This window comes from Microtus oregoni, unplaced genomic scaffold (assembly GCF_018167655.1).
Source record: "Microtus oregoni isolate MIOR12 unplaced genomic scaffold, Mior012 000179F_ref0000403, whole genome shotgun sequence".
NCBI classification, from domain to species: domain Eukaryota; kingdom Metazoa; phylum Chordata; class Mammalia; order Rodentia; family Cricetidae; genus Microtus; species Microtus oregoni.
This window is the reverse complement of record NW_024544837.1, coordinates 202,629-220,195: the sequence shown is the minus strand read 5'-3', so window position 1 is coordinate 220,195 and position 17,567 is coordinate 202,629. Positions and strand designations below refer to the sequence as shown.

General features: G+C 49.6%; 1 protein-coding gene across 1 annotated transcript; it reads right to left on the bottom strand.

Annotated features, from left to right (window-relative positions):
• Nucleotides 1–552: 552 nt before the first annotated feature.
• Nucleotides 553–16,074, bottom strand: Lman1l (lectin, mannose binding 1 like). Its single transcript, XM_041647464.1, has 13 exons — nt 15,900–16,074; nt 12,659–12,813; nt 12,453–12,560; nt 12,293–12,351; nt 10,535–10,634; nt 6,906–7,026; nt 5,916–5,971; nt 5,107–5,239; nt 4,450–4,601; nt 3,377–3,444; nt 2,506–2,629; nt 1,568–1,695; nt 553–682 (listed from the first exon to the last, which is right to left on the bottom strand). Exons 1-13 carry the CDS (start codon nt 16,072–16,074, stop codon nt 553–555), a joined length of 1,509 nt encoding a protein of 502 aa, XP_041503398.1.
• Between the last annotated feature and the right edge of the window lie 1,493 nt (nt 16,075–17,567).

Here is a 17,567-nt window from a genome sequence, read left to right as displayed (position 1 = left end):
CCTTGGGTCCTATTCCATCCTCCAATCTGCTGACCCTAGCAGCTACAAGGCTAGGGAGTGGGGAGACCGCAAGAGCTGATCAGGAATTCTAGTTACATGGTTCGGTGAGTCTGCACTCAGTTCCTCTGTCACGTGTCTGCCCTGCTGTCCCTGGAGCCTCAGGGAGTGGGGAAGGGGAGTGTTGTTTGGGGGTACTGAAAAGATGAGCCAGAAGGAACCCAGGGGACTCTCCTTGTCCTTGGTGAGTTCAGGGGCAGAATTGTGCACAGCTGTCTCCCTTTGTCTCGGCAGCCCAGAGGAAAAGGCTGTGGGGGTATCTGACCCTTGGCCTTCCTGCCCTCTTGAACCCTATTCCTGCCACCCAGAGAAGATGGAAAGCTACCAGAGATTATGTGAGTCTGGAAGGTAAATGAGGGGATCAGCACAGTGCGAGGAACATCACCTTTAATATGATGAACTTGCCAAAAGCTAAGATATGGGCACTCAGGAAGGATACTGGCCAAATCCTCTATCCTCCGTTTGTCTCCCCGTAAGACATGGCTTTGAGTTGGGTCAAGCATGCATGCTGGAGGGGACAGGCTGTCTCCTTAGAGCCCCCAGGGTCCTAGGGATGGGCAACATGGGCTCTAGAGGAAGGCTTCCTGTGGACAGGTACTCCTGGAGCCTCTTGTCCAGCTCCTGCCTGCTGCCAGAGAGAAAAAGTTACTTGAGTCTTCCTTCTGAAACCAAGACTCACACTTGCCTCTCAATACACAGTGTACCATGGCCTCCCATATTCTATGACCTTCTATGGCTCTCTTGACATGCCACAGACATTCACATTTTACCCTGGCATTTGAAGTCTTTCTGGGTGGCTTAGTGCCAAAGCTCCACTCCTGTGCACACATTTTCTTCTTTCATTTTTAGAGATCTCACTATGTAGCCCAGGCTCGTCCAGACTTCATCATCCCTCTGCCCCAGCCTTCCAAGTGCTGAGATTAAAGACGTTCATTTCTAATCCAAAACACCCAGGTTCCTTGCCCAGTCTTGTAAATTGGCCCTGCACTTTACTTCAACAATATTCAATTGCTGCATTTTTTTCTTTCCCCTAAAGATGTTTTTTCATGCCTCCACGCTTTTTCTGATGCTATTCCCTCTGCATCAATGTCTTTACCTATTTTGCCAAGCTGGAAAACTCTTAGTCACTTTGATGACCCAAATCAAATATCCTTTCCAGGTCAATTCCCTGATCCCCATAAACCCCTACCCCCACCCCCAAGATGATTCCGTTGCTTTTTCCCGGCTCTCCAAGCTTCCCAGGCATCACAGCACTGCTGGCTGTCAGGTAATTTTCAGATGCTCACGCTAGAGTGAGCTCTGTGGGGCAGGACCAGATGGAACTGGGGCCTGAGCGGGTGTCTGGGCTTGATAAGTGAGGTGTCGCTGCTCTATATTCTGCTCCCAGCCTTCTGGTGAACTGGGTAGCTCCCGTCTGAGCTTTGGGGTCCCCTACTTCAAGTTCACCGGTTGTAGACCAGAACCAAGTTATAAATGTTCTATGGGAAGTCCTGCCTGTGGGAAGGCTCACCTGAAGTTCATGTAGCAGAAGAAGCCTACGGTCTGAATGACAAGGAAGAACAGGAAGATGCTGGTCCGAAGACATGCAGAAGTTCCTGGGAGCCAGCCAGATGGGCGGGAAGCCTTGGCTGTCCTTTTCTGAAAGGGGAAAGCATGAGGCCTTGCCTCAGCTTCTAACCCAGGAGAGGGGAGGGGGACTGAATCTATGCCTTGCATGGTCCCTATTTAGCTCCCTCAAGCTTGGGCTATCTGGGGCTATCTGGGGCTGTCATCTAGAACAAGGAAAAAAGACAAGTGTCCAAAACTGCTTCCTTCTCCACTCTTGCATAGTTCCATCTGTGGGAATAGCTCAGAAGAGACAGGCCCTGGAATCATCAACAGACCAAAGGTCTAAGAGATGAGAAAAGGAGAGGCAGATGGGGACATGAGGGCAAGGGAAAAAACAAGGAAGGACAGAGGCTCAGGGGAAGTCAGTACCACTGTTGAACCTGAGTGGTCCCTGGCAAGGTCTACCCCACTTCTCCTCTGGTCATCTAGGGCATTTGGGTAGTTCTGACTTTGTGGGCCTTCCTCTTGAGGAAAAGAGTGCAAAGACAGCCAGGTGGTGGTGGTGCACTTCTTTAATCTCAGCATTTGGGAGGCAGAGGCAGCTAGATCTCTATGAGTTTGAGACCAGCCTGGTCTTCAGAGCAAGTTCCAGGACTACACAGAGAAATCCTGTCTTGAAAAACGAGAGAGAGAGAGAGAGAGAGAGAGAGAGAGAGAGAGAGAGATTATGAAATTTGTGTTCTTGTGTCCTTTCATGTCCATGTGTAGGCACATATAGATACATAGATGTGCCTGTTGGGGGTACTGGACAAATCCTCCAAAGCTGTAGAAGTGTTAGGAAAAGGGTGGCAGAGACCAGACCTCAAGAATGAGCACCTTGTACAATCCACTACTTCTTACCACCAGATCCCGGAGGTCCTTCTGCAGGAGGCTGAGGATCTGGTCCAGTTCAAAAAAGTGATGCTTAGTACCCACAGGCAGATAGAAGACCTGGGCTCCTGAAGCCATTCGGGCAGCTGCTTTCCTGGTGGTATGGTGGGGGCATGGAAATCAAGAAAGATGATCCATTATCCTTTTTGGTTGTACCCAAATTACCTAATCTCTTCCCATAATCCCCCAAGCCAGCACATGGTAAAGAATAAATATCATTGATAGAGTCTTATCCTTGGGGCCATTTTTTTTTTTACTCTAAAAGAAATACGCTCCCTAGAACCTGAGACAATTTTAGCATATACAAAGAATTCTCCGAAAGTATCTGTCTATGGACCAGGCTCCCTGTGCTCTGCTTTTCATCTCTAGCCCAGGGGAATTAGCTCTTCTCAGGCTCTTGCCCTCTGCCACCCCCAGGCATCTAGAAGGAGGGGATACAGCCACAGGATCCATAATGTTCAAGGGATCTTCCCACCCTCGGAGCTCTAAGGGGAGCTCTGCAGGCAAGGGTGAGCCAGAGTGAGATTCCGGGAGACTGGAGGCAAAATAACCTCACATCATTTCCTCCAAAGGGTCTCATCTTGGCTGGGCTTCCTCCAAGAACCTCCATCAAAATGTATGCCCTCGGGGACTGAGGAGATGGTTCAGTGGGTAGAAGTGCTTGCTTTGCAAGTACAAGGACCTGAGTCCACATTCCCAGCACACAGGTAAAAAAAGCCATGTATGGCTACATCCCCATCATGGGGCAGGGCGGGCGGGCAGGAATCTGACAGAGGCAGGATGACAGAGGAGCCTTGTTTCCCTCTCAGTCTCCATGTCACTCTACCCCTTCCCCCCTTACCTCATCTCCTGCAGGGCCTGGAGCAGAGTCCGCTGTCCATAGAGCAGGGTGCTGACCTTAGCAGTGTTCTACAAGAGAGCCAGCTCTTATCTAGTGTCCAGAGTAGAGTGCCCCTCTCCTCAGGGTCCATGTTCCCCAGGGATATTTTACTCTTCTTCATGGCCTTACTAAATAACCACGGTTCTCCCCCTTTTGGGACACACTGAATCTTCCATAGATGTTATCCATCTGGGTTTCTGGGGTTTCTGGGTTTCTGGGGGACCCAAAGGTGTGATGTTTCTCCCAAAAGGGACCTCTAGGCTTTCCACAAATTCTTCTCCCTTTTTAAAAGGATCTCTCTGTGTCTTTCTCCTAGGCTGTGATCCAAAATGAGGGTCAGCACTGGTTAGAATCCAGTAATGGGCCCAAGTCTGGCAAAGTGACCTGGAGACATAGCTGACCCTTTGGAGGGTGAGCAGAATCATGCCAGTGGGGTCTAGAGCATGAAGGCAGGACCAGAAATACCTGGAGTGTGGGCCTTTCCCCTCTGTGTCACTCCAAAAGTCTAGCCTAGATTTCTCTGGACTGAGAACAAAATATTAAAGCCCTGGTCTGGGAGAGCCCAGCAAACCCTGTGTGAGCAGCCAGCTCCCTCTGCCCACTAGCTTGCACTTTGGCTGGGTTTACCTTTCACTCCCCAAGTCAGAGCATGTCCAGGGAATGACATGGGGGCGGGGGGGGGGGGACGAGGAGGGAGGAGCCAGAGTGGTAGCAGAGATGAAATGAGGATTCTGGTGCAGCAGAGCATTTAAGCAAGTCTTATGCAAATACATGTGAGGCTATATGCCAATCAGTGCCTAGTCTATTTCTGCCATTTGTCTGTAGACTGGATTCCAAATACCTGGCATCTCTTCTCTGCAGCCCAGGCCTGTGGCTCCAGGACAATTGCTATGTGTTAATGTCCTCTTACATACCGCTCTGTTGCATCCTGTGACCTGCTCTCCTCTCTCTCCAAGTTTTGACAAGGCTAGCTCTAGACTGCCACTATTCTTACAAGCTGTGGGTGGAGACTAGGGTGCCCCAGGGTCACTCACCCAGCCTCCCTCAGGCCTGATTTGGACTGTAGGCCCCAGCTGCTGTTTCCACTTCCTCTCAGCCTGGTCCAACTGCCTGGAGAGAACCTGGAGGGCCTGCAGGATCTGGCTTTGTCTGCCCAGTATATCCTCCAGGTCAAAGAATCTTTCCCCTGGGGATTGGGGCAAAGCCAAACTGGAAAGGTCGCTGGGGTGGGGCAGCAGATCCTGCTTTGGAGTGGCACATGAGGAGGTATAGATTCTGCTTCTAAGACCCTCCCCTGGAAAATGGGTCTGGGGGTCAGCAAGCAGGGTAAGCAATAGGTAAGTGCTTGCCAGGAAAACCTGATAATGTAAGTTTGATTCCCAGATCCCCAGAACCCATGTAGAGGTGGAAGGAGAAAATAGATTCCACAAAGTTTGTCCTCTGACTGTCACACAAATGCTCTTGTACACACACACACACACACACACACACACATACACACGCGCGCTGGAAAAGAAAATGTGTCTTGGGGGCGGGTCTCATAGGAATAGGTCAGAATGCCCAGGTTCTGCCTAGATACGACCTCCTTGGGCCTCCACTTCTCCACTGGTTAATGGACTTTGGGTTCTAAGGACAGTGACCTGTGGCCTCCAATGTGCTACAGCCCCACCTGCCTGCTCCTGGGTCCTTACCTTCTTCCTGGACTTCAGAGCCCAGTGGTCGAATGCTGTCCTTGCTGGTGCCCAGGGCCAGCCTTGCCTGCAGCTCTTCCAATTTCCTAGCCAGGCGGAACTGCTCCTTCACCATGAATGTCTGGGGGGCCACCTGGAAGAGAAAGACAAACCCCAAATGCGTGAGAGTCCTGTGGGGGACAGCCTTCCCTCAGGGCCCCTGGGAGCCCAGTCTCCCTCCCAAACCACAGACTCACTGGGACCAAGGAGGAACCCACAGCTCAACCACCAGGGCCCCATGGAGCCCAGCAGCCATATGAGACCCATATCTACCACAGCTTCACTTCTTTCTCTGCTCACTGTGAGATCAGGCCTTTGGACATTTTAAGCCTTTAGGTATGGTGCTCATTTAGGCTCATCTCTTTCAGGCATCCTTTTCTCCCCTCTTTGCTGGCCCAGCCCCCTCTTTAGGGTTCTTTCTCTTCCCTCTCCCAACCCCCACCCTGGGCTTTTTTTTTTGGTTTTATTTTGATGTTTTTGAGACAAGATCCTAACTGTGCAGCCCTAACCTAGTACTCACAGAAATCCACCCCCCTTTCTGCCTCCTGAGTGTTGGAATTAAAGGTGAATACCACCTAGGGGTCCTAAAGGACAAACCCTGGCCCCTACACTACCCAACCCAAGGCCTGAATTCAGCAGGGCTCAGAGAGCTAGCTAGCTGGGATGAGAACTAGAATGTCAGGTCTAAGGATGTCCTGTTGTGAATGGAGGCTCCTGAGGAGAGCTGTGTCTCTGAGCTACCTCTTCTAGGCAGAAAGGACTGGCATTACCTCTGGACCTGGTTCCCTCAAACTGAAGGTCAGGAAGGACAGGACATCATGGTCATCTGGAAGAGGGGCAGATGAAAGGAAGATAAGGAACTTTTCACCCAGCAGCCGAGAGGAAAACGAGAGGCTTGCATGACTCTGGACGACTTTGACCTTTGTCTTATGGCGAAGGTATGAAGGTCAAATAGACAAGCGTGTGGGATGTATGGGTTGAACTACACAACCAGAGAGAGACAGCCCAACAGCCATGCAGTAGCCCACGGGACACCTAAGGCTGCTGCTACTGCAATCCTGAGCACACAGTGGCTGTTGCCGCAACAAGCTCACAACCATGTCCCTCTTCTCTCCTTAGAAACCTTCTACGGCTCCTCGGTACCCAGGGTCTAAAGACTTAAGTCCTGGCATTCACAGGCTCCAGTACTCTGGTTCAGCCTGCTTTTCAGTTGCAGGACTCTCCATGGCTCTCCACTACAAGACACCCTGCTGCTGCGGTTCCCTACCATAGCTTGTGTTGTCCCCGTCTCGCCATCCGCAGAATCCAGGAACGTGACTTTATGGATATTGATACGAGAATATAAAATTCCTCATGTGTTATATCATTTGAGAGGTTTGTGTGTGTGTGTGTGTGTCTCATGAGGCCCAGGTTGACCTCTGAATCTGCTATGTAGCAGAGGGTAACTTTGAACTCCTGACTCCCCCACCTCTCCCTCCCTAGTGATGTGATTCACAGGCGTGCACCACCACACCTGGGATCCCGAATGCCGCAGGAGTACTCACCAACAGAGCTACAGTCTCAGTCTCCCCTCCCAGACTCTCAAGAGCTCTTCAAGGCCAGTGTGACCTCCTGACAGAGAAGTCAGAGAGGGGGTGTGACCAGCCCAGACCACTTGATGAGGAAGTAGTTGACACCATACAAAGGTGTTTTAGAATAAATAAGGTTTTGTCATCATCAAACACAGCCCTCGGCTCTTACCTATCTGGTAGGGTCCTCACCTGCTAAGGTGCTGGTGGCTGCTGAGACCCCAAAGAAGCCTCCAGGGCCCAAGAGCAGGGACTCCACATTGACACAGAGCTCTTCAGGGTTGTTGCGAGTAAGGCCTCCACTCAAGGACACCTGAGGGGGGATGGGCGGAGTGAGCTCCTGCCTCTGCCTGGTCCCAGGATAAGGCACTGACCCCTACTCAGCCTCACTGGCTTCAGATCTGAGGGAAGATAGAAACTACACAGCTTGGGAGCAGAATGGCATGAAAATGATATGGATGCTGGTTTCATGTGAGCCGTGTATGTTCATGAAAATGATATGGGTGCCTTGTATGTTTCACGTGAGCCTTGTATGTTCTGGGTGTCTTAAGATTCTTTGTATGATACTCAAGTCCACATGGATCAAAAGCCTCAACATAAATGCAGAGAAGGTGGGGAACAAGCTCGAACTCATTGGCACAGGAGACAGATTCCTGAGCAGACCATCAATAGCACAGGCTCTAGGATAGACAATTAGTAAATGGAACCTCATGAAACTGAAAAGCTTCTGTGAGGACAAGGGTGCCATTAATAGAACAAAACAGCAGCCTACAGAATGGGAAAAGCTCTTCACCAACCCCACATCTGACAAAATATATAAATAGCTCAAGAAACTAGACATAAAAAATAATCCAATCAAAAATGGGGGTACAGATTTAAACAGATAGAATCTCAAATGGCTGAGAAACACTTAAGAAATGTTCAACACATTTAAGCCATCAGGGAAATGTGAATCAAAACAACTCTGAGATTCCATCCTGTCAGAATGGCTAAGATAAAAAACATGAGCCACATCTCATGCTGTCAAGGATGTGAAACAAGGGGAAGACTCCTCCATTGCTGGTGGGATAGCAAACTTGTTCAGCGACTTTGGAAATCAATACGGCAATTTCTCAGAAAATTGGACATCAATCTACCTCAAGACCCAGCTATACCACTCCTGGGCATATACCCAAAGGATGCTCCATCACACCACAAGGACATTTGCTCAACTATGTTCATAGCAGCTTATTCATAATAACCAGAAACTGGAAACAACCTAGATGCCCCTCAGCCAGAGAATGGATAAAGAAAATGTGGTACATTAATACAATGGAGTACTACTCAGCTGTAAAAAGCAATGACATCATGAAATTTTCAGGCAAATGGATAGAACTAGAAAAAAATCACCCTGAGTGAGGTAACCCAGACCCAGAAAGCCAAACATGGTATGTACTCACTCATAAGTGAATATGATCTGTAAAGTAGAGGATAACTATGCTTCAGTCTACAGACCCAGAGAAGCTAAGTAACAAAGAGAGCTCAAGGGGTGAGTGTATAAATCTCCCTGGGAAGGGGAAATAGAATAGACATCGAGGGTGGAGGGAGGCAGGGTTGGAAAGGAACAGGAGGGATCAGGTTGAGGGGAGCATGGAGGGAAAGAGTACTTGGAGAGATAACTGGGATTGGGGGGCATCTTGGGGATGAGCTAAAAACCTAGTGCAATGGAAACTCCCAAGAATCGATGAAGGTGACCCTAGTGAAGACTCCTAGCAATGGGGAACACAGAGCCTAAACTAGCCATCTTCTGTAACCAGGCAAGACCTCCAGTGGAGGAACTGGGACACCAGTCCAGCCACAAAACCTTTGACCTACAATTTGTCCTGCCTGCAAGATGTGCTGGGGTAAAGGTGGCACAGAAACTGTTGGAGTGTCCAACTAATGACTGGTCCAGCTTGAGACCCATGCCAGGAGAGGGAGCCACCCCTGATACTGCCTGGAGGGCCAGGACCCCGAGACTGGACAGCCCAGAGACCTAGGATAGAACCAAACAAGACTGAAGGGGAAAACAGTCAATGAAATGATTCCTAATATTATACTGCTATACTCATAGGCTGGTGCCTAGCCCAATTGCCATCAGAGAGGCTTCATCCAGCAATTGATGGAAACAGATGCAGAGACCTACAGCCGAACATTAGATGGACCTTGGAGAATCCTGTGGAAGAGGGGAAGGAAGGATTGTAGGAGCCAGGGGGTCAAGGACACCACAAGAAAACCCACAAAATCAACTAACCTGGACTCAGAGGGGCTCACAGAGACTGAACTGACAATCAGAGAGCTTGTGCGGGGCTTGCCGAGGTGTGTGTATGCACAGTCGTATAGTTTGGTCTTCTTATGGGACTCTTATTTTTAATATTTATTTATTTATTATTTATACAGTTAGCCAGAAGAGGGCACCAGACCTCATTACAGATGGTTGTGGGCCACCATGTGGTTGCTGGGAATTGAACTCAAGATCTTTGGAAGAACGGGCAATGCTCTTAACCGCTGAGCCATCTCTCCAGCCCCATTCTTATGGGACTCTTAACAGTGGGAGCGGGGGCTGTCTCTGACTCTTTTTTTTAATTGATTTTTTTTTTAGTTCTATATTTTCTCTACTCTCCTTCTGCCTCTCCCCTCCCCTTCAACCTTCTCCCAAGGTCCCCATGCTCCCAATTTACTCAGGAAATCTTGTCATTTTTTTCTTCTCTGTCTCTGACTCTTTTGCCAGTTTTGGCACTCTTTACTTCTTACTGGGTTGCCTCATCCAGTCTTTAATATGAGGTGTAGTGCTTAGTCTTACTGCAGCTTGGTATGCCATGTTTGGTTGGTAGATATCCGTAGGAGGCCTGCCCTTTTCTGAATAGAAACAGAGGAAGAGGGGACTGGAAAGATGGCTCAGAGGTTAAGAGTACTGGCTGCTCTTCTAGAGGAAACTGGAAAATTTGAAATTTATGCCCTGGCAATGCTGAAGCATGTATGGGCAGCCCGTATATGGTGGTTCTGTTGAACTTGTTCATACTGGGTGTCATGGTCTAAGTTGATGAGGATGACTGACCAGGTCTCTTCCTCAAGAGGGCACCAGATCTCATTACAGATGGTTGTGAGCCACCATGTAGTTGCTGGGAAGTGAACTCAGGACCTTTGGAAAAGCAGGCAATGCTTTTAACCACTGAGTCATTTCTCCAGCCCAGACTCTTCTAGAGGTCCTGAATTCAATTCCCAGCAGCCGTATGGTGGGTCACAACCATCTACAATAAGATCTGATGCCCTCTTCTGGCCTGCAGGCATACATGTAGGCAGACCACCGTATCACCATAATAAATAAATCTTTTTTGTTTGTTTTTCAAGACAGGGTTTCTCTGTGTATCTCTGGCTGTCCTAGAACTCACAGAGATTCACCTGCTTCTGCCTCCCTGACTGCTAAGATTAAAGGCGTTTGACTCAAATTTGCCTGGCTCAAATAAATAAATCTTAAAAAAAAAATAAAGAAACGAAGAGGAATGGATGGGGGAGCGGGAGGAGGGGAGAGGAAGGAGGGAAAACGGTGGTCCAATGTAGAAAAAGAAAAAAGACAAAAGAAACAAAATGCCCCCACCAAAAAATGTAGTATCATTTAAAAAAAAAAACCCTTTGTGTGAGTGGAAGAGCAGCTGTGAGTACTGGTCTGAGTGTACCAGAGCCATGTATGCAAGCATAGCTGTGAAGACACGCGTGTGAGTGACATGGGTCACAGGCATGAAGCTGTTGGAACGCTAGGCACCCCACTGGAGGCTCCCACAGAAACAGCAGGGGTGACTCACTTGCAGCCTCTGCCTCCAGTAGGTGATCCGAGCTCGGAAGGGAGATGGCCAGTTCCTGAAGTTCCGCTGACAGGAGCCCAGCTCGCGTACAGTTCCATCCCTACAGACACTTGGAATGCAGCCAGCCCCTACAGACCCACAGACTGGCCTGGCCAATGGGGGACATCCCAGGAGCAACTCTGTTCAAGCCTGAATTAATTATCACTGTCCCCATTAGGTGACTTGGCCTGGAATAAGTTCCTGTTGTCTAGCTTGAGGCTCCCTTGCAATAGTTTGCTTCCTTGGCCAGAGAAGAAGGAAGAAGAAAGAAAACGCTGCGTGGCAATGTTGGCTGGAACCTGAGAGTTCCCAGGAGCCAGGGGCATCTGCAAAGGGACAGAGGCCCAGGCTAACTGTGGGATTTCCAATTTCTATCCCCCAGCTCACCTCTCAAGCCCACTGCCCCTACCCCACTCTATTTTCCTTAAGCTTCAAGGCCTGTCCCTTTCCTTTCTTTGTGGGGGGTGGGGGAAGGGGTCCGAGACAAGATTTCCCTATAGCTTTGGAGCCTGTCCTGGAACTAGCTCTTTTTTTTTTTTTAATATTTCTTATTGTTTATTTACTTTATATTATGTGCACTGCTATGAAGGTGTCAGATCCCCTGGAACTGGATCTTCAGACAGTTGTGAGCTGCCATGTGGGTGCTGGGAACTGAACCCAGGTCCTCTGGAAGAGCAATCAGTGCTCTTAACCACTGAGCCATCTCTCCAGGCCTGAAACTAGCTCTTGTAGACCAGGCTGACCTCAAACTCACAGAGATCCGCCTGCCTCTGCCTCCTGAGTGCTGGGATTAAAGGTGTTCGCCACCACTGCTCTGCGGCTCAGACTGTTTGGAGGCAGACAGGAGACCTGTCCTAAAGGCCAAGGAAAATATGGCCAGTTTACCAGCAGGCCCAGGGAATTAGGAGCAGAGAGTTGGGCCCGAGTTTCTCTGGTTCATGGGTGCACACTCTGGGACCTATGCTATCACATTCAGCCGAGTGTTGGGTAGCAGAGAGCAGGGAGAAGCCAGATTCAAGGCAGCAACTGCCTGGTTGTATAACCTTAGGCAAGTTCGCTCCCCTTCCCAGAGCCCAGTCCTGTTGTCTTTCAAATGAGGATAATAATTGCAACTACCTCATAACAGTGTTATGAGTATTCACAAGACAATGTCAAATGTCTGGGCACTGCGCCTGGTATACAGTAAGCCCAAATTCATAAATGTCAGCAATTATCCTAATTGTGATGGGCTAAGGATGTTTGCGGAGACACACTGACAAACCAGTCCAGCCACTTAGGGCAGCCAGCTGGGGAAGGACAGGAGGCCACCTCAGCTGGGAGTTAAAACAGCAGTGCAGCTAGTGCCTAGATCTTCCCTGGCCACTGCTGTGAAACCATTCAGGGCAATGAGCCTTTCTGGGCCTACGTGGCCTCACCTACCAAGCCATTCTTAATAAGGACATCTGGAGTGAGAACCTCATGGTAGTTTGGGTCTTGATCGCTTTACCTGGGGCTGGTAAGCTAATGACTGGAGAAAGATGGAGCGGTCAGACAGAAGAGTAAGCACACTGTCGCCCTGGCTCCTGACGTGCAGCTCAGACCAGTGGGAAAGGGTCCCAGGGCTCATAATGAGAGGTCAGCTAAGGTGGCAGGTCTAGGAGGGGTGGGATCTTTAGGCGAGGAAGTACAGGTGATTGTTAAGTCCAGGGAAGGGGAAGGTCAGTTCCCTCAGACCCTTACCCAAGTTGCTCCTGGAGGCCATGCCCATCACTGGCCAGCACTCGAATGGCAGGGCTGTTCTGCATGGGAGGTGACAATCAGCCTGAGCCTCAGGTACAGTCAGGAGATTGAGGGTCAGAGTTAAAGCAGGCAGGAGAATGGGCAGGAGATGACTACCCACCTGGATATTGTTGGCAGAGGAATCAAAGAAGATTTTGATGCCATCCCATGAGACCAGCCCCTCTGGGACAGAGCCGACTTGACCCTTGTCCCGGATGTACCACATGGCCTGCAAGTTCCAGGCCCATGGGTCAGAAACTCTGAAGGATACTGGTACCTGGGATTTAGCACCCACCTCCCCAACAGAGATGAGTAAGGATCACTCACCATACCCAGGGCTCCCCAGCGCCCCGGTCCAGTCACCCTCATCTGCATCTCCACTTCCCAGTCAGGGAAGGAGACAGAGATCTTGCTCCACACAGCACCACTACGGTTCTTCATAGACGGAGCCAGCCGCACTTCCTCTAGGCCTGGTATGGCATCTGTGGAGCAGGGCAGTTGGGGACCACAAGACCCTCTTCTCCCACCTGTCTCATTGGTGAAAGTTGAGCCCTGGGTATCAAAAGACCTTGTCATTTGATATGGGGCTAGCTGGTGAGATGCAAGAGTCCATTGGGGAAATTGGACCGGCATCCAGCTGGTAAGTGTTACCCAGAAAAGGCAGCAAGAGCCAGTCCTTTCCTGTGTTCCACTTCAGCCTCACTGAAAGTCTATGCCATCGATTTTTATATGATTTCATTTTATGGGGCTGGGGATGGAGCCCAGTTGGTAGAGTTCTTGCCTAGTAAACACAAAGCTCTGAGTTCCATCCCCAGTGTCCCCCTAAAATTGAGTGTGGTAGCACACACCTGTAATCCCAGACACAACTGAAACTAGAGGGAGGGAGGGAGTCAGAGGCGCCACTCTAGCTGGCTCTCCACCCTCTGGTCTGCCAGCCTGGAACCTGGTCCAAGGCCCAGACCCTGGCAAGACTTTCAGGAGTTTGCTAATCCAGCCTGTTTGCTCTGCAAAGGTCAGTGGCGGGTGGGGAAGCACAGAAGTTTCAGAGTCCCTGGAAGCCACCACTTCTTGAAGTGAGCTGTTGTTTGTTTTTATAAAATAGCCCAGGCTGGCCTAGAACTCTCTGGATAGAGATGACTCCAAACTCCTGATCCTCCTGCCTCCATCTCCACAGAGTGCTGGGATAACAGGTTGCTGTTCTACCTGGTTTTGTGTGGGACTCAGATTCCAACCCAGGGCCTTGAACATGCAAACAAGCACTCTGAGCTGAGCTGGCCCAACACTGAGCAGCACTGCTTGCCCAATGCTTTTTTTTTTTCATACTTTAAAACATTAATGTGGCCAGGTGGTGGTGGCACACGCCTTTAATTTCAGTCCTTGGGAGGCAGAGGCAGGTGGATCTCAATGAGTTTGAGGCCAGCCTGATCTACAGAGCAAGTTCCAGGGCAGCCAAGACTGCTACACAGAAGAAACCCTGTCTCAAAAAGAAAAGTGTGTGTGTGTGTGTGTGTGTGTGTGTGTGTGTGTAAGCACACATGCAGGCACATACATAGAGGTCAGAGGACAACTTTCAATAGTCTTCCAATAGCTGTTGTCTCCTTCCACTGTGGGGTTCTGGAAATCAAATGCAGGCTGTCAGGGTTTTACTAGCTAAGCCATCTCAATTCTTTTTATAACAAAGACAGGGTCTTGCCAAGCAGTCCTGGCTAGCCTCAAGCTCTTGATTCTCCTGCCTCACCCTCCTGAGTGCTGAGATTACAGGTCTATACCACCACACCCAGCCCTAGGAGATTTGCAGGAGGTAGGGCTTATCTGACTAAGCTTACATACTCGTCTTTATGCAGAGTGTCTGGGACTTCACCCCAGACTGAGAACCTGACTCAGTTCTGGGTATCCAGGCTGGCACAGGGGAGCGTTGGGTGGGGCTCTGATAAAGGAGAGATGAATGAATCAACTATAATCATATCGCCTGGTGATCTTGGAGGATGTCCCTCTACCCCTCACATGCTCTGTGACACCTTAGACGTGGCAAGGCTCTGAGCAGAGAGCACTGGCTCTGCCACTGTCCCTAAGGCAGCATCTGGCTGTGAAGGAGCCCATTCTCTGTTTACCCCCTGGGCTTCAGAGGAGGAGGAGGATCAAAGTTTCTGCCATCTTGGAGCTTCTTAGGAATCAGACCATTGTTCAGAACTTGTATCTCAGATAGAAATACATAGCCAACCTTCCTTTTCTTTTTGCTTTGTGAGCTAGGAGGATCTGAACAAAATTCATGGCTGGCCAAAACTCACAGTATATTTTAAAAATGAGTCATGTTCTTGGGCTCAATTCATGACCTACTCTGACCCTTAATTTAAAATCCTGCATATTGTATAGTTTTCAGGACATCATCACAGACCCTTTATGAACAAGATAAGACAAACTGTAGGTCTGGGTTTGGAAGACCCTGAGCACAGACCTGTGAGTTAAGAACCTCTCCTGTCTGCTTCCGCCTCTACTCCACAGGGAAGGGCCTGGTGTTCGCTGTAACAAAATAGCTGGACACACAGGGCCTCCCTTCCAGCAGACCTCTAGCTCAGGATGAGGACAGCAGAGTATCGTGATGTTTTATTTATGTTTTAATAAATAAAGCTTGCCTGAAAATCAGAGGGCAAAGCTAAGCCCTAGAAGCTAGGCAGTGGTGGCACACACCTTTAATCCCAGGATTTGAGAGACAGAGGTGATGGATCTCTGTGAGTTCAAGGCCATCCTGGGCTACGCAAGATTTGCGCAAAAACAGATCCAGGTGGTGGGGCCTACCACCTTTAATCTTAGTAGCAGGGAGTCATGTGCCTTTAATCCCAGCACTAGAGGGGATATAAGAGGGGAGGAGACAGAGGCTCAGAGCTCAGTCTGCAGTCGCCCAGCCTTGGCAGAGGTAAAACTTCTCTAGTGGCTTGGCTGTTCTGCTTTTCTGATCTTCAGGAAAGCTTTACTTATTAAAACACAAATAAAATGTCACTATAGCAGAAAGGAGACTTTTCCCTGTTCAAGGCGCCTTGTTATTGTGCGTCAGGCATATTAGGTGTGTGCATGAGTATACGTGTGCACACCTGTGTGTTCACAGTCAGAAGGCAGAGGGAGAGGAGGCTGCAAGTAGGGGTCCTGGGGCAGAGGAGTGGCACAAGAGAAACTAAAGCTGGGAGGTGATGTGGGATTGTGGTGCTCTCTGGCCACCAACCCCATCCCTCTCCCCGAGTCTTGCATCCCTTCACCCTCCTCTTTAGCTGCGATCCTCTGTTGTCCTGCAAGCCCAATAGCTTCTTCCGCCAGTGCCTCCATGTCCTACACACACACACACACACACACACACACACACTCCCATGAACAAAGAAAGTATGTCTTGAAAGACAAGGCAGCTGGGTATGGCAGAGCAGGAGACTGGTTGGAGAGGGGTCTTGGGCCAGGCACTGTTGCCCCCGTGTTACCCCTTTCGCTATACAGCACCTTTCACCCCCGCTGTCCATCTGGCTAGAGGCCCTCTGGCACTCTGAAGGACCCTGGGCATGGCCAGTCCCCTTTTGTTCCTCACCTCCGTGGTGGCTCCAGAAGGGTATTCCAGTCCCCGGAACTGCCAGCCTTGGTCCCTTGAAGCTGAGCTTGTACTCAAACCTGCGTTGAGGAGGGTGGCTCCTTTCAGCACTGTACAGAGCCAGCAGTGGGAAAAGAAGGCAGAGGGAAGGTGATGGACCTCCGGTCCCCAGCATTGCAAAGGAGCTGATTTCTGGGCACCAGGATTATCCTGGCTATGAGATAATGATGGGATCCAGGATGCACCGTCAGGCAGGGAGATAACCCGGGACCTTCCAGGATCTTGATTTTTGACTCTGTGCACCTCACCCCCCAAAACACACATCCTGTTCCTCTCGCAGGTCTGATCTTAGGCCCCACCCTCCCTCACCTCCACCCTGCAGCCTTGACTGTCCCCTGGGCTCCTTGCCAATTTGAGCTTCGCCCGCCCCTGTTCTTTGGCTTACTCTGCCTTCCCATTTTCCCTCAGCTCTAGTAGCTGGTGACAGAATGGGGTGCTAAGGGATGCTCAGTGCCAGGCCCTGCTCTTCCTTGTTGGGGGGTAGTCTTTGCATCCTCTCCTTCAACAGCACATGCATATTCTACTCTCTGGCCTCCCACCCGGCCCCTTCCCCTCCACTTCAGCTGTGGCCCTCTGTGATCCTGTGCACCAGGTAGCTCATTCTGCCAGTGCCTCTGGGTCCCCCACAAATAAATTCCATAAATAAGGAAAGTGTGTCTTAAAGATAAAGCAGCTGGCCCATATGCCTATAATCTTGGCGCTCAGAAGGCTGAAGCAGGAGGACCGCTGTGAGTTTGATAAGACTAGCAAATAGCAGGCCAGTCGAGGCAACACAGTAAAACCCTGTCTTAAAAACAGAAATGAGGCTGGGTGTGGTGACACCTGTAATGTTAGCACCCGGAGGGCAGAGGCAGGGGGGTCTTTATTAGTTCAAGACTAGCCTGGTTTGTACTGTGAGTTTCAAGCCAGACATGACATGACACAGTGAGGCTATGCCTTTGTAAAAAAAAAAAAAAGCAAAATATAACTGGGTGTGGTGGCTCATGCTAGTGATATCAGTACCTACAAGGTAGGAGGATTACTCTGAGTTCAAGGCCAGCCTGGGCTCTGTAGTGAGGTCCTGTCTCACAAAAGATGGATGAGGGGTGGGATTGGATGGAGGGGAGAGCAAGTACAAATGCAATGTATAGAACTTGTTTGGAGTGTAATTTTAATCTAACTGGAAAAAAATAATAGTTGGGAAAATTGGAATAATGGGTATTTGATGAGATATAAAGAATTGTGGTTAAATTTTTGGTGTAATATATTGGGGTTATGGTTTTTTAGTATTTGGGAAATTTTTTAGGTGTAATATGGTACTGAGTTTATGTTTTTTCAGTATTTAGGAGAAATATGCTAAAGCTTTCTGGATGAATTCACGTTTGAGATTTGCTCTCACATGTCTCAAGGCCTGGGACAAGCAGGTGGTATAGACAGTGCAGGTCAGACCCGGGGTGGTAATTGTTGAAATGGATAGTAGGAATGAATATGTAATAGCCCTGACTATCCTGGAACTCACTCTGTAGAGCAGGCTGATCTGGGCTGATCTTCAGCACACAGAGATCTGCCTGCCTCTGCCTCCCAAGTGCTGGGACTAAAGGTGTGCGCCACTACCCTCAGCCAGATGGT

What these genes read in the sequence shown, in the direction of transcription:
- Lman1l (XM_041647464.1), bottom strand. Translation starts at nt 16,074, where the DNA reads ATGCTGGGGACCGGAGGTCCATCACCTTCCCTCTGCCTTCTTTTCCCA. An exon ending in ACTGGAGGCAGAGGCTGCAA is followed by an intron (nt 7,027 to 10,534) that starts GTGAGTCACCCC and finishes ATCCCCCCTCAG; the next exon opens with GTGTCCTTGAGTGGAGGCCT. An exon ending in TGAGGGAACCAGGTCCAGAG is followed by an intron (nt 5,240 to 5,915) that starts GTAATGCCAGTC and finishes TTTCTCTTCCAG; the next exon opens with GTGGCCCCCCAGACATTCAT.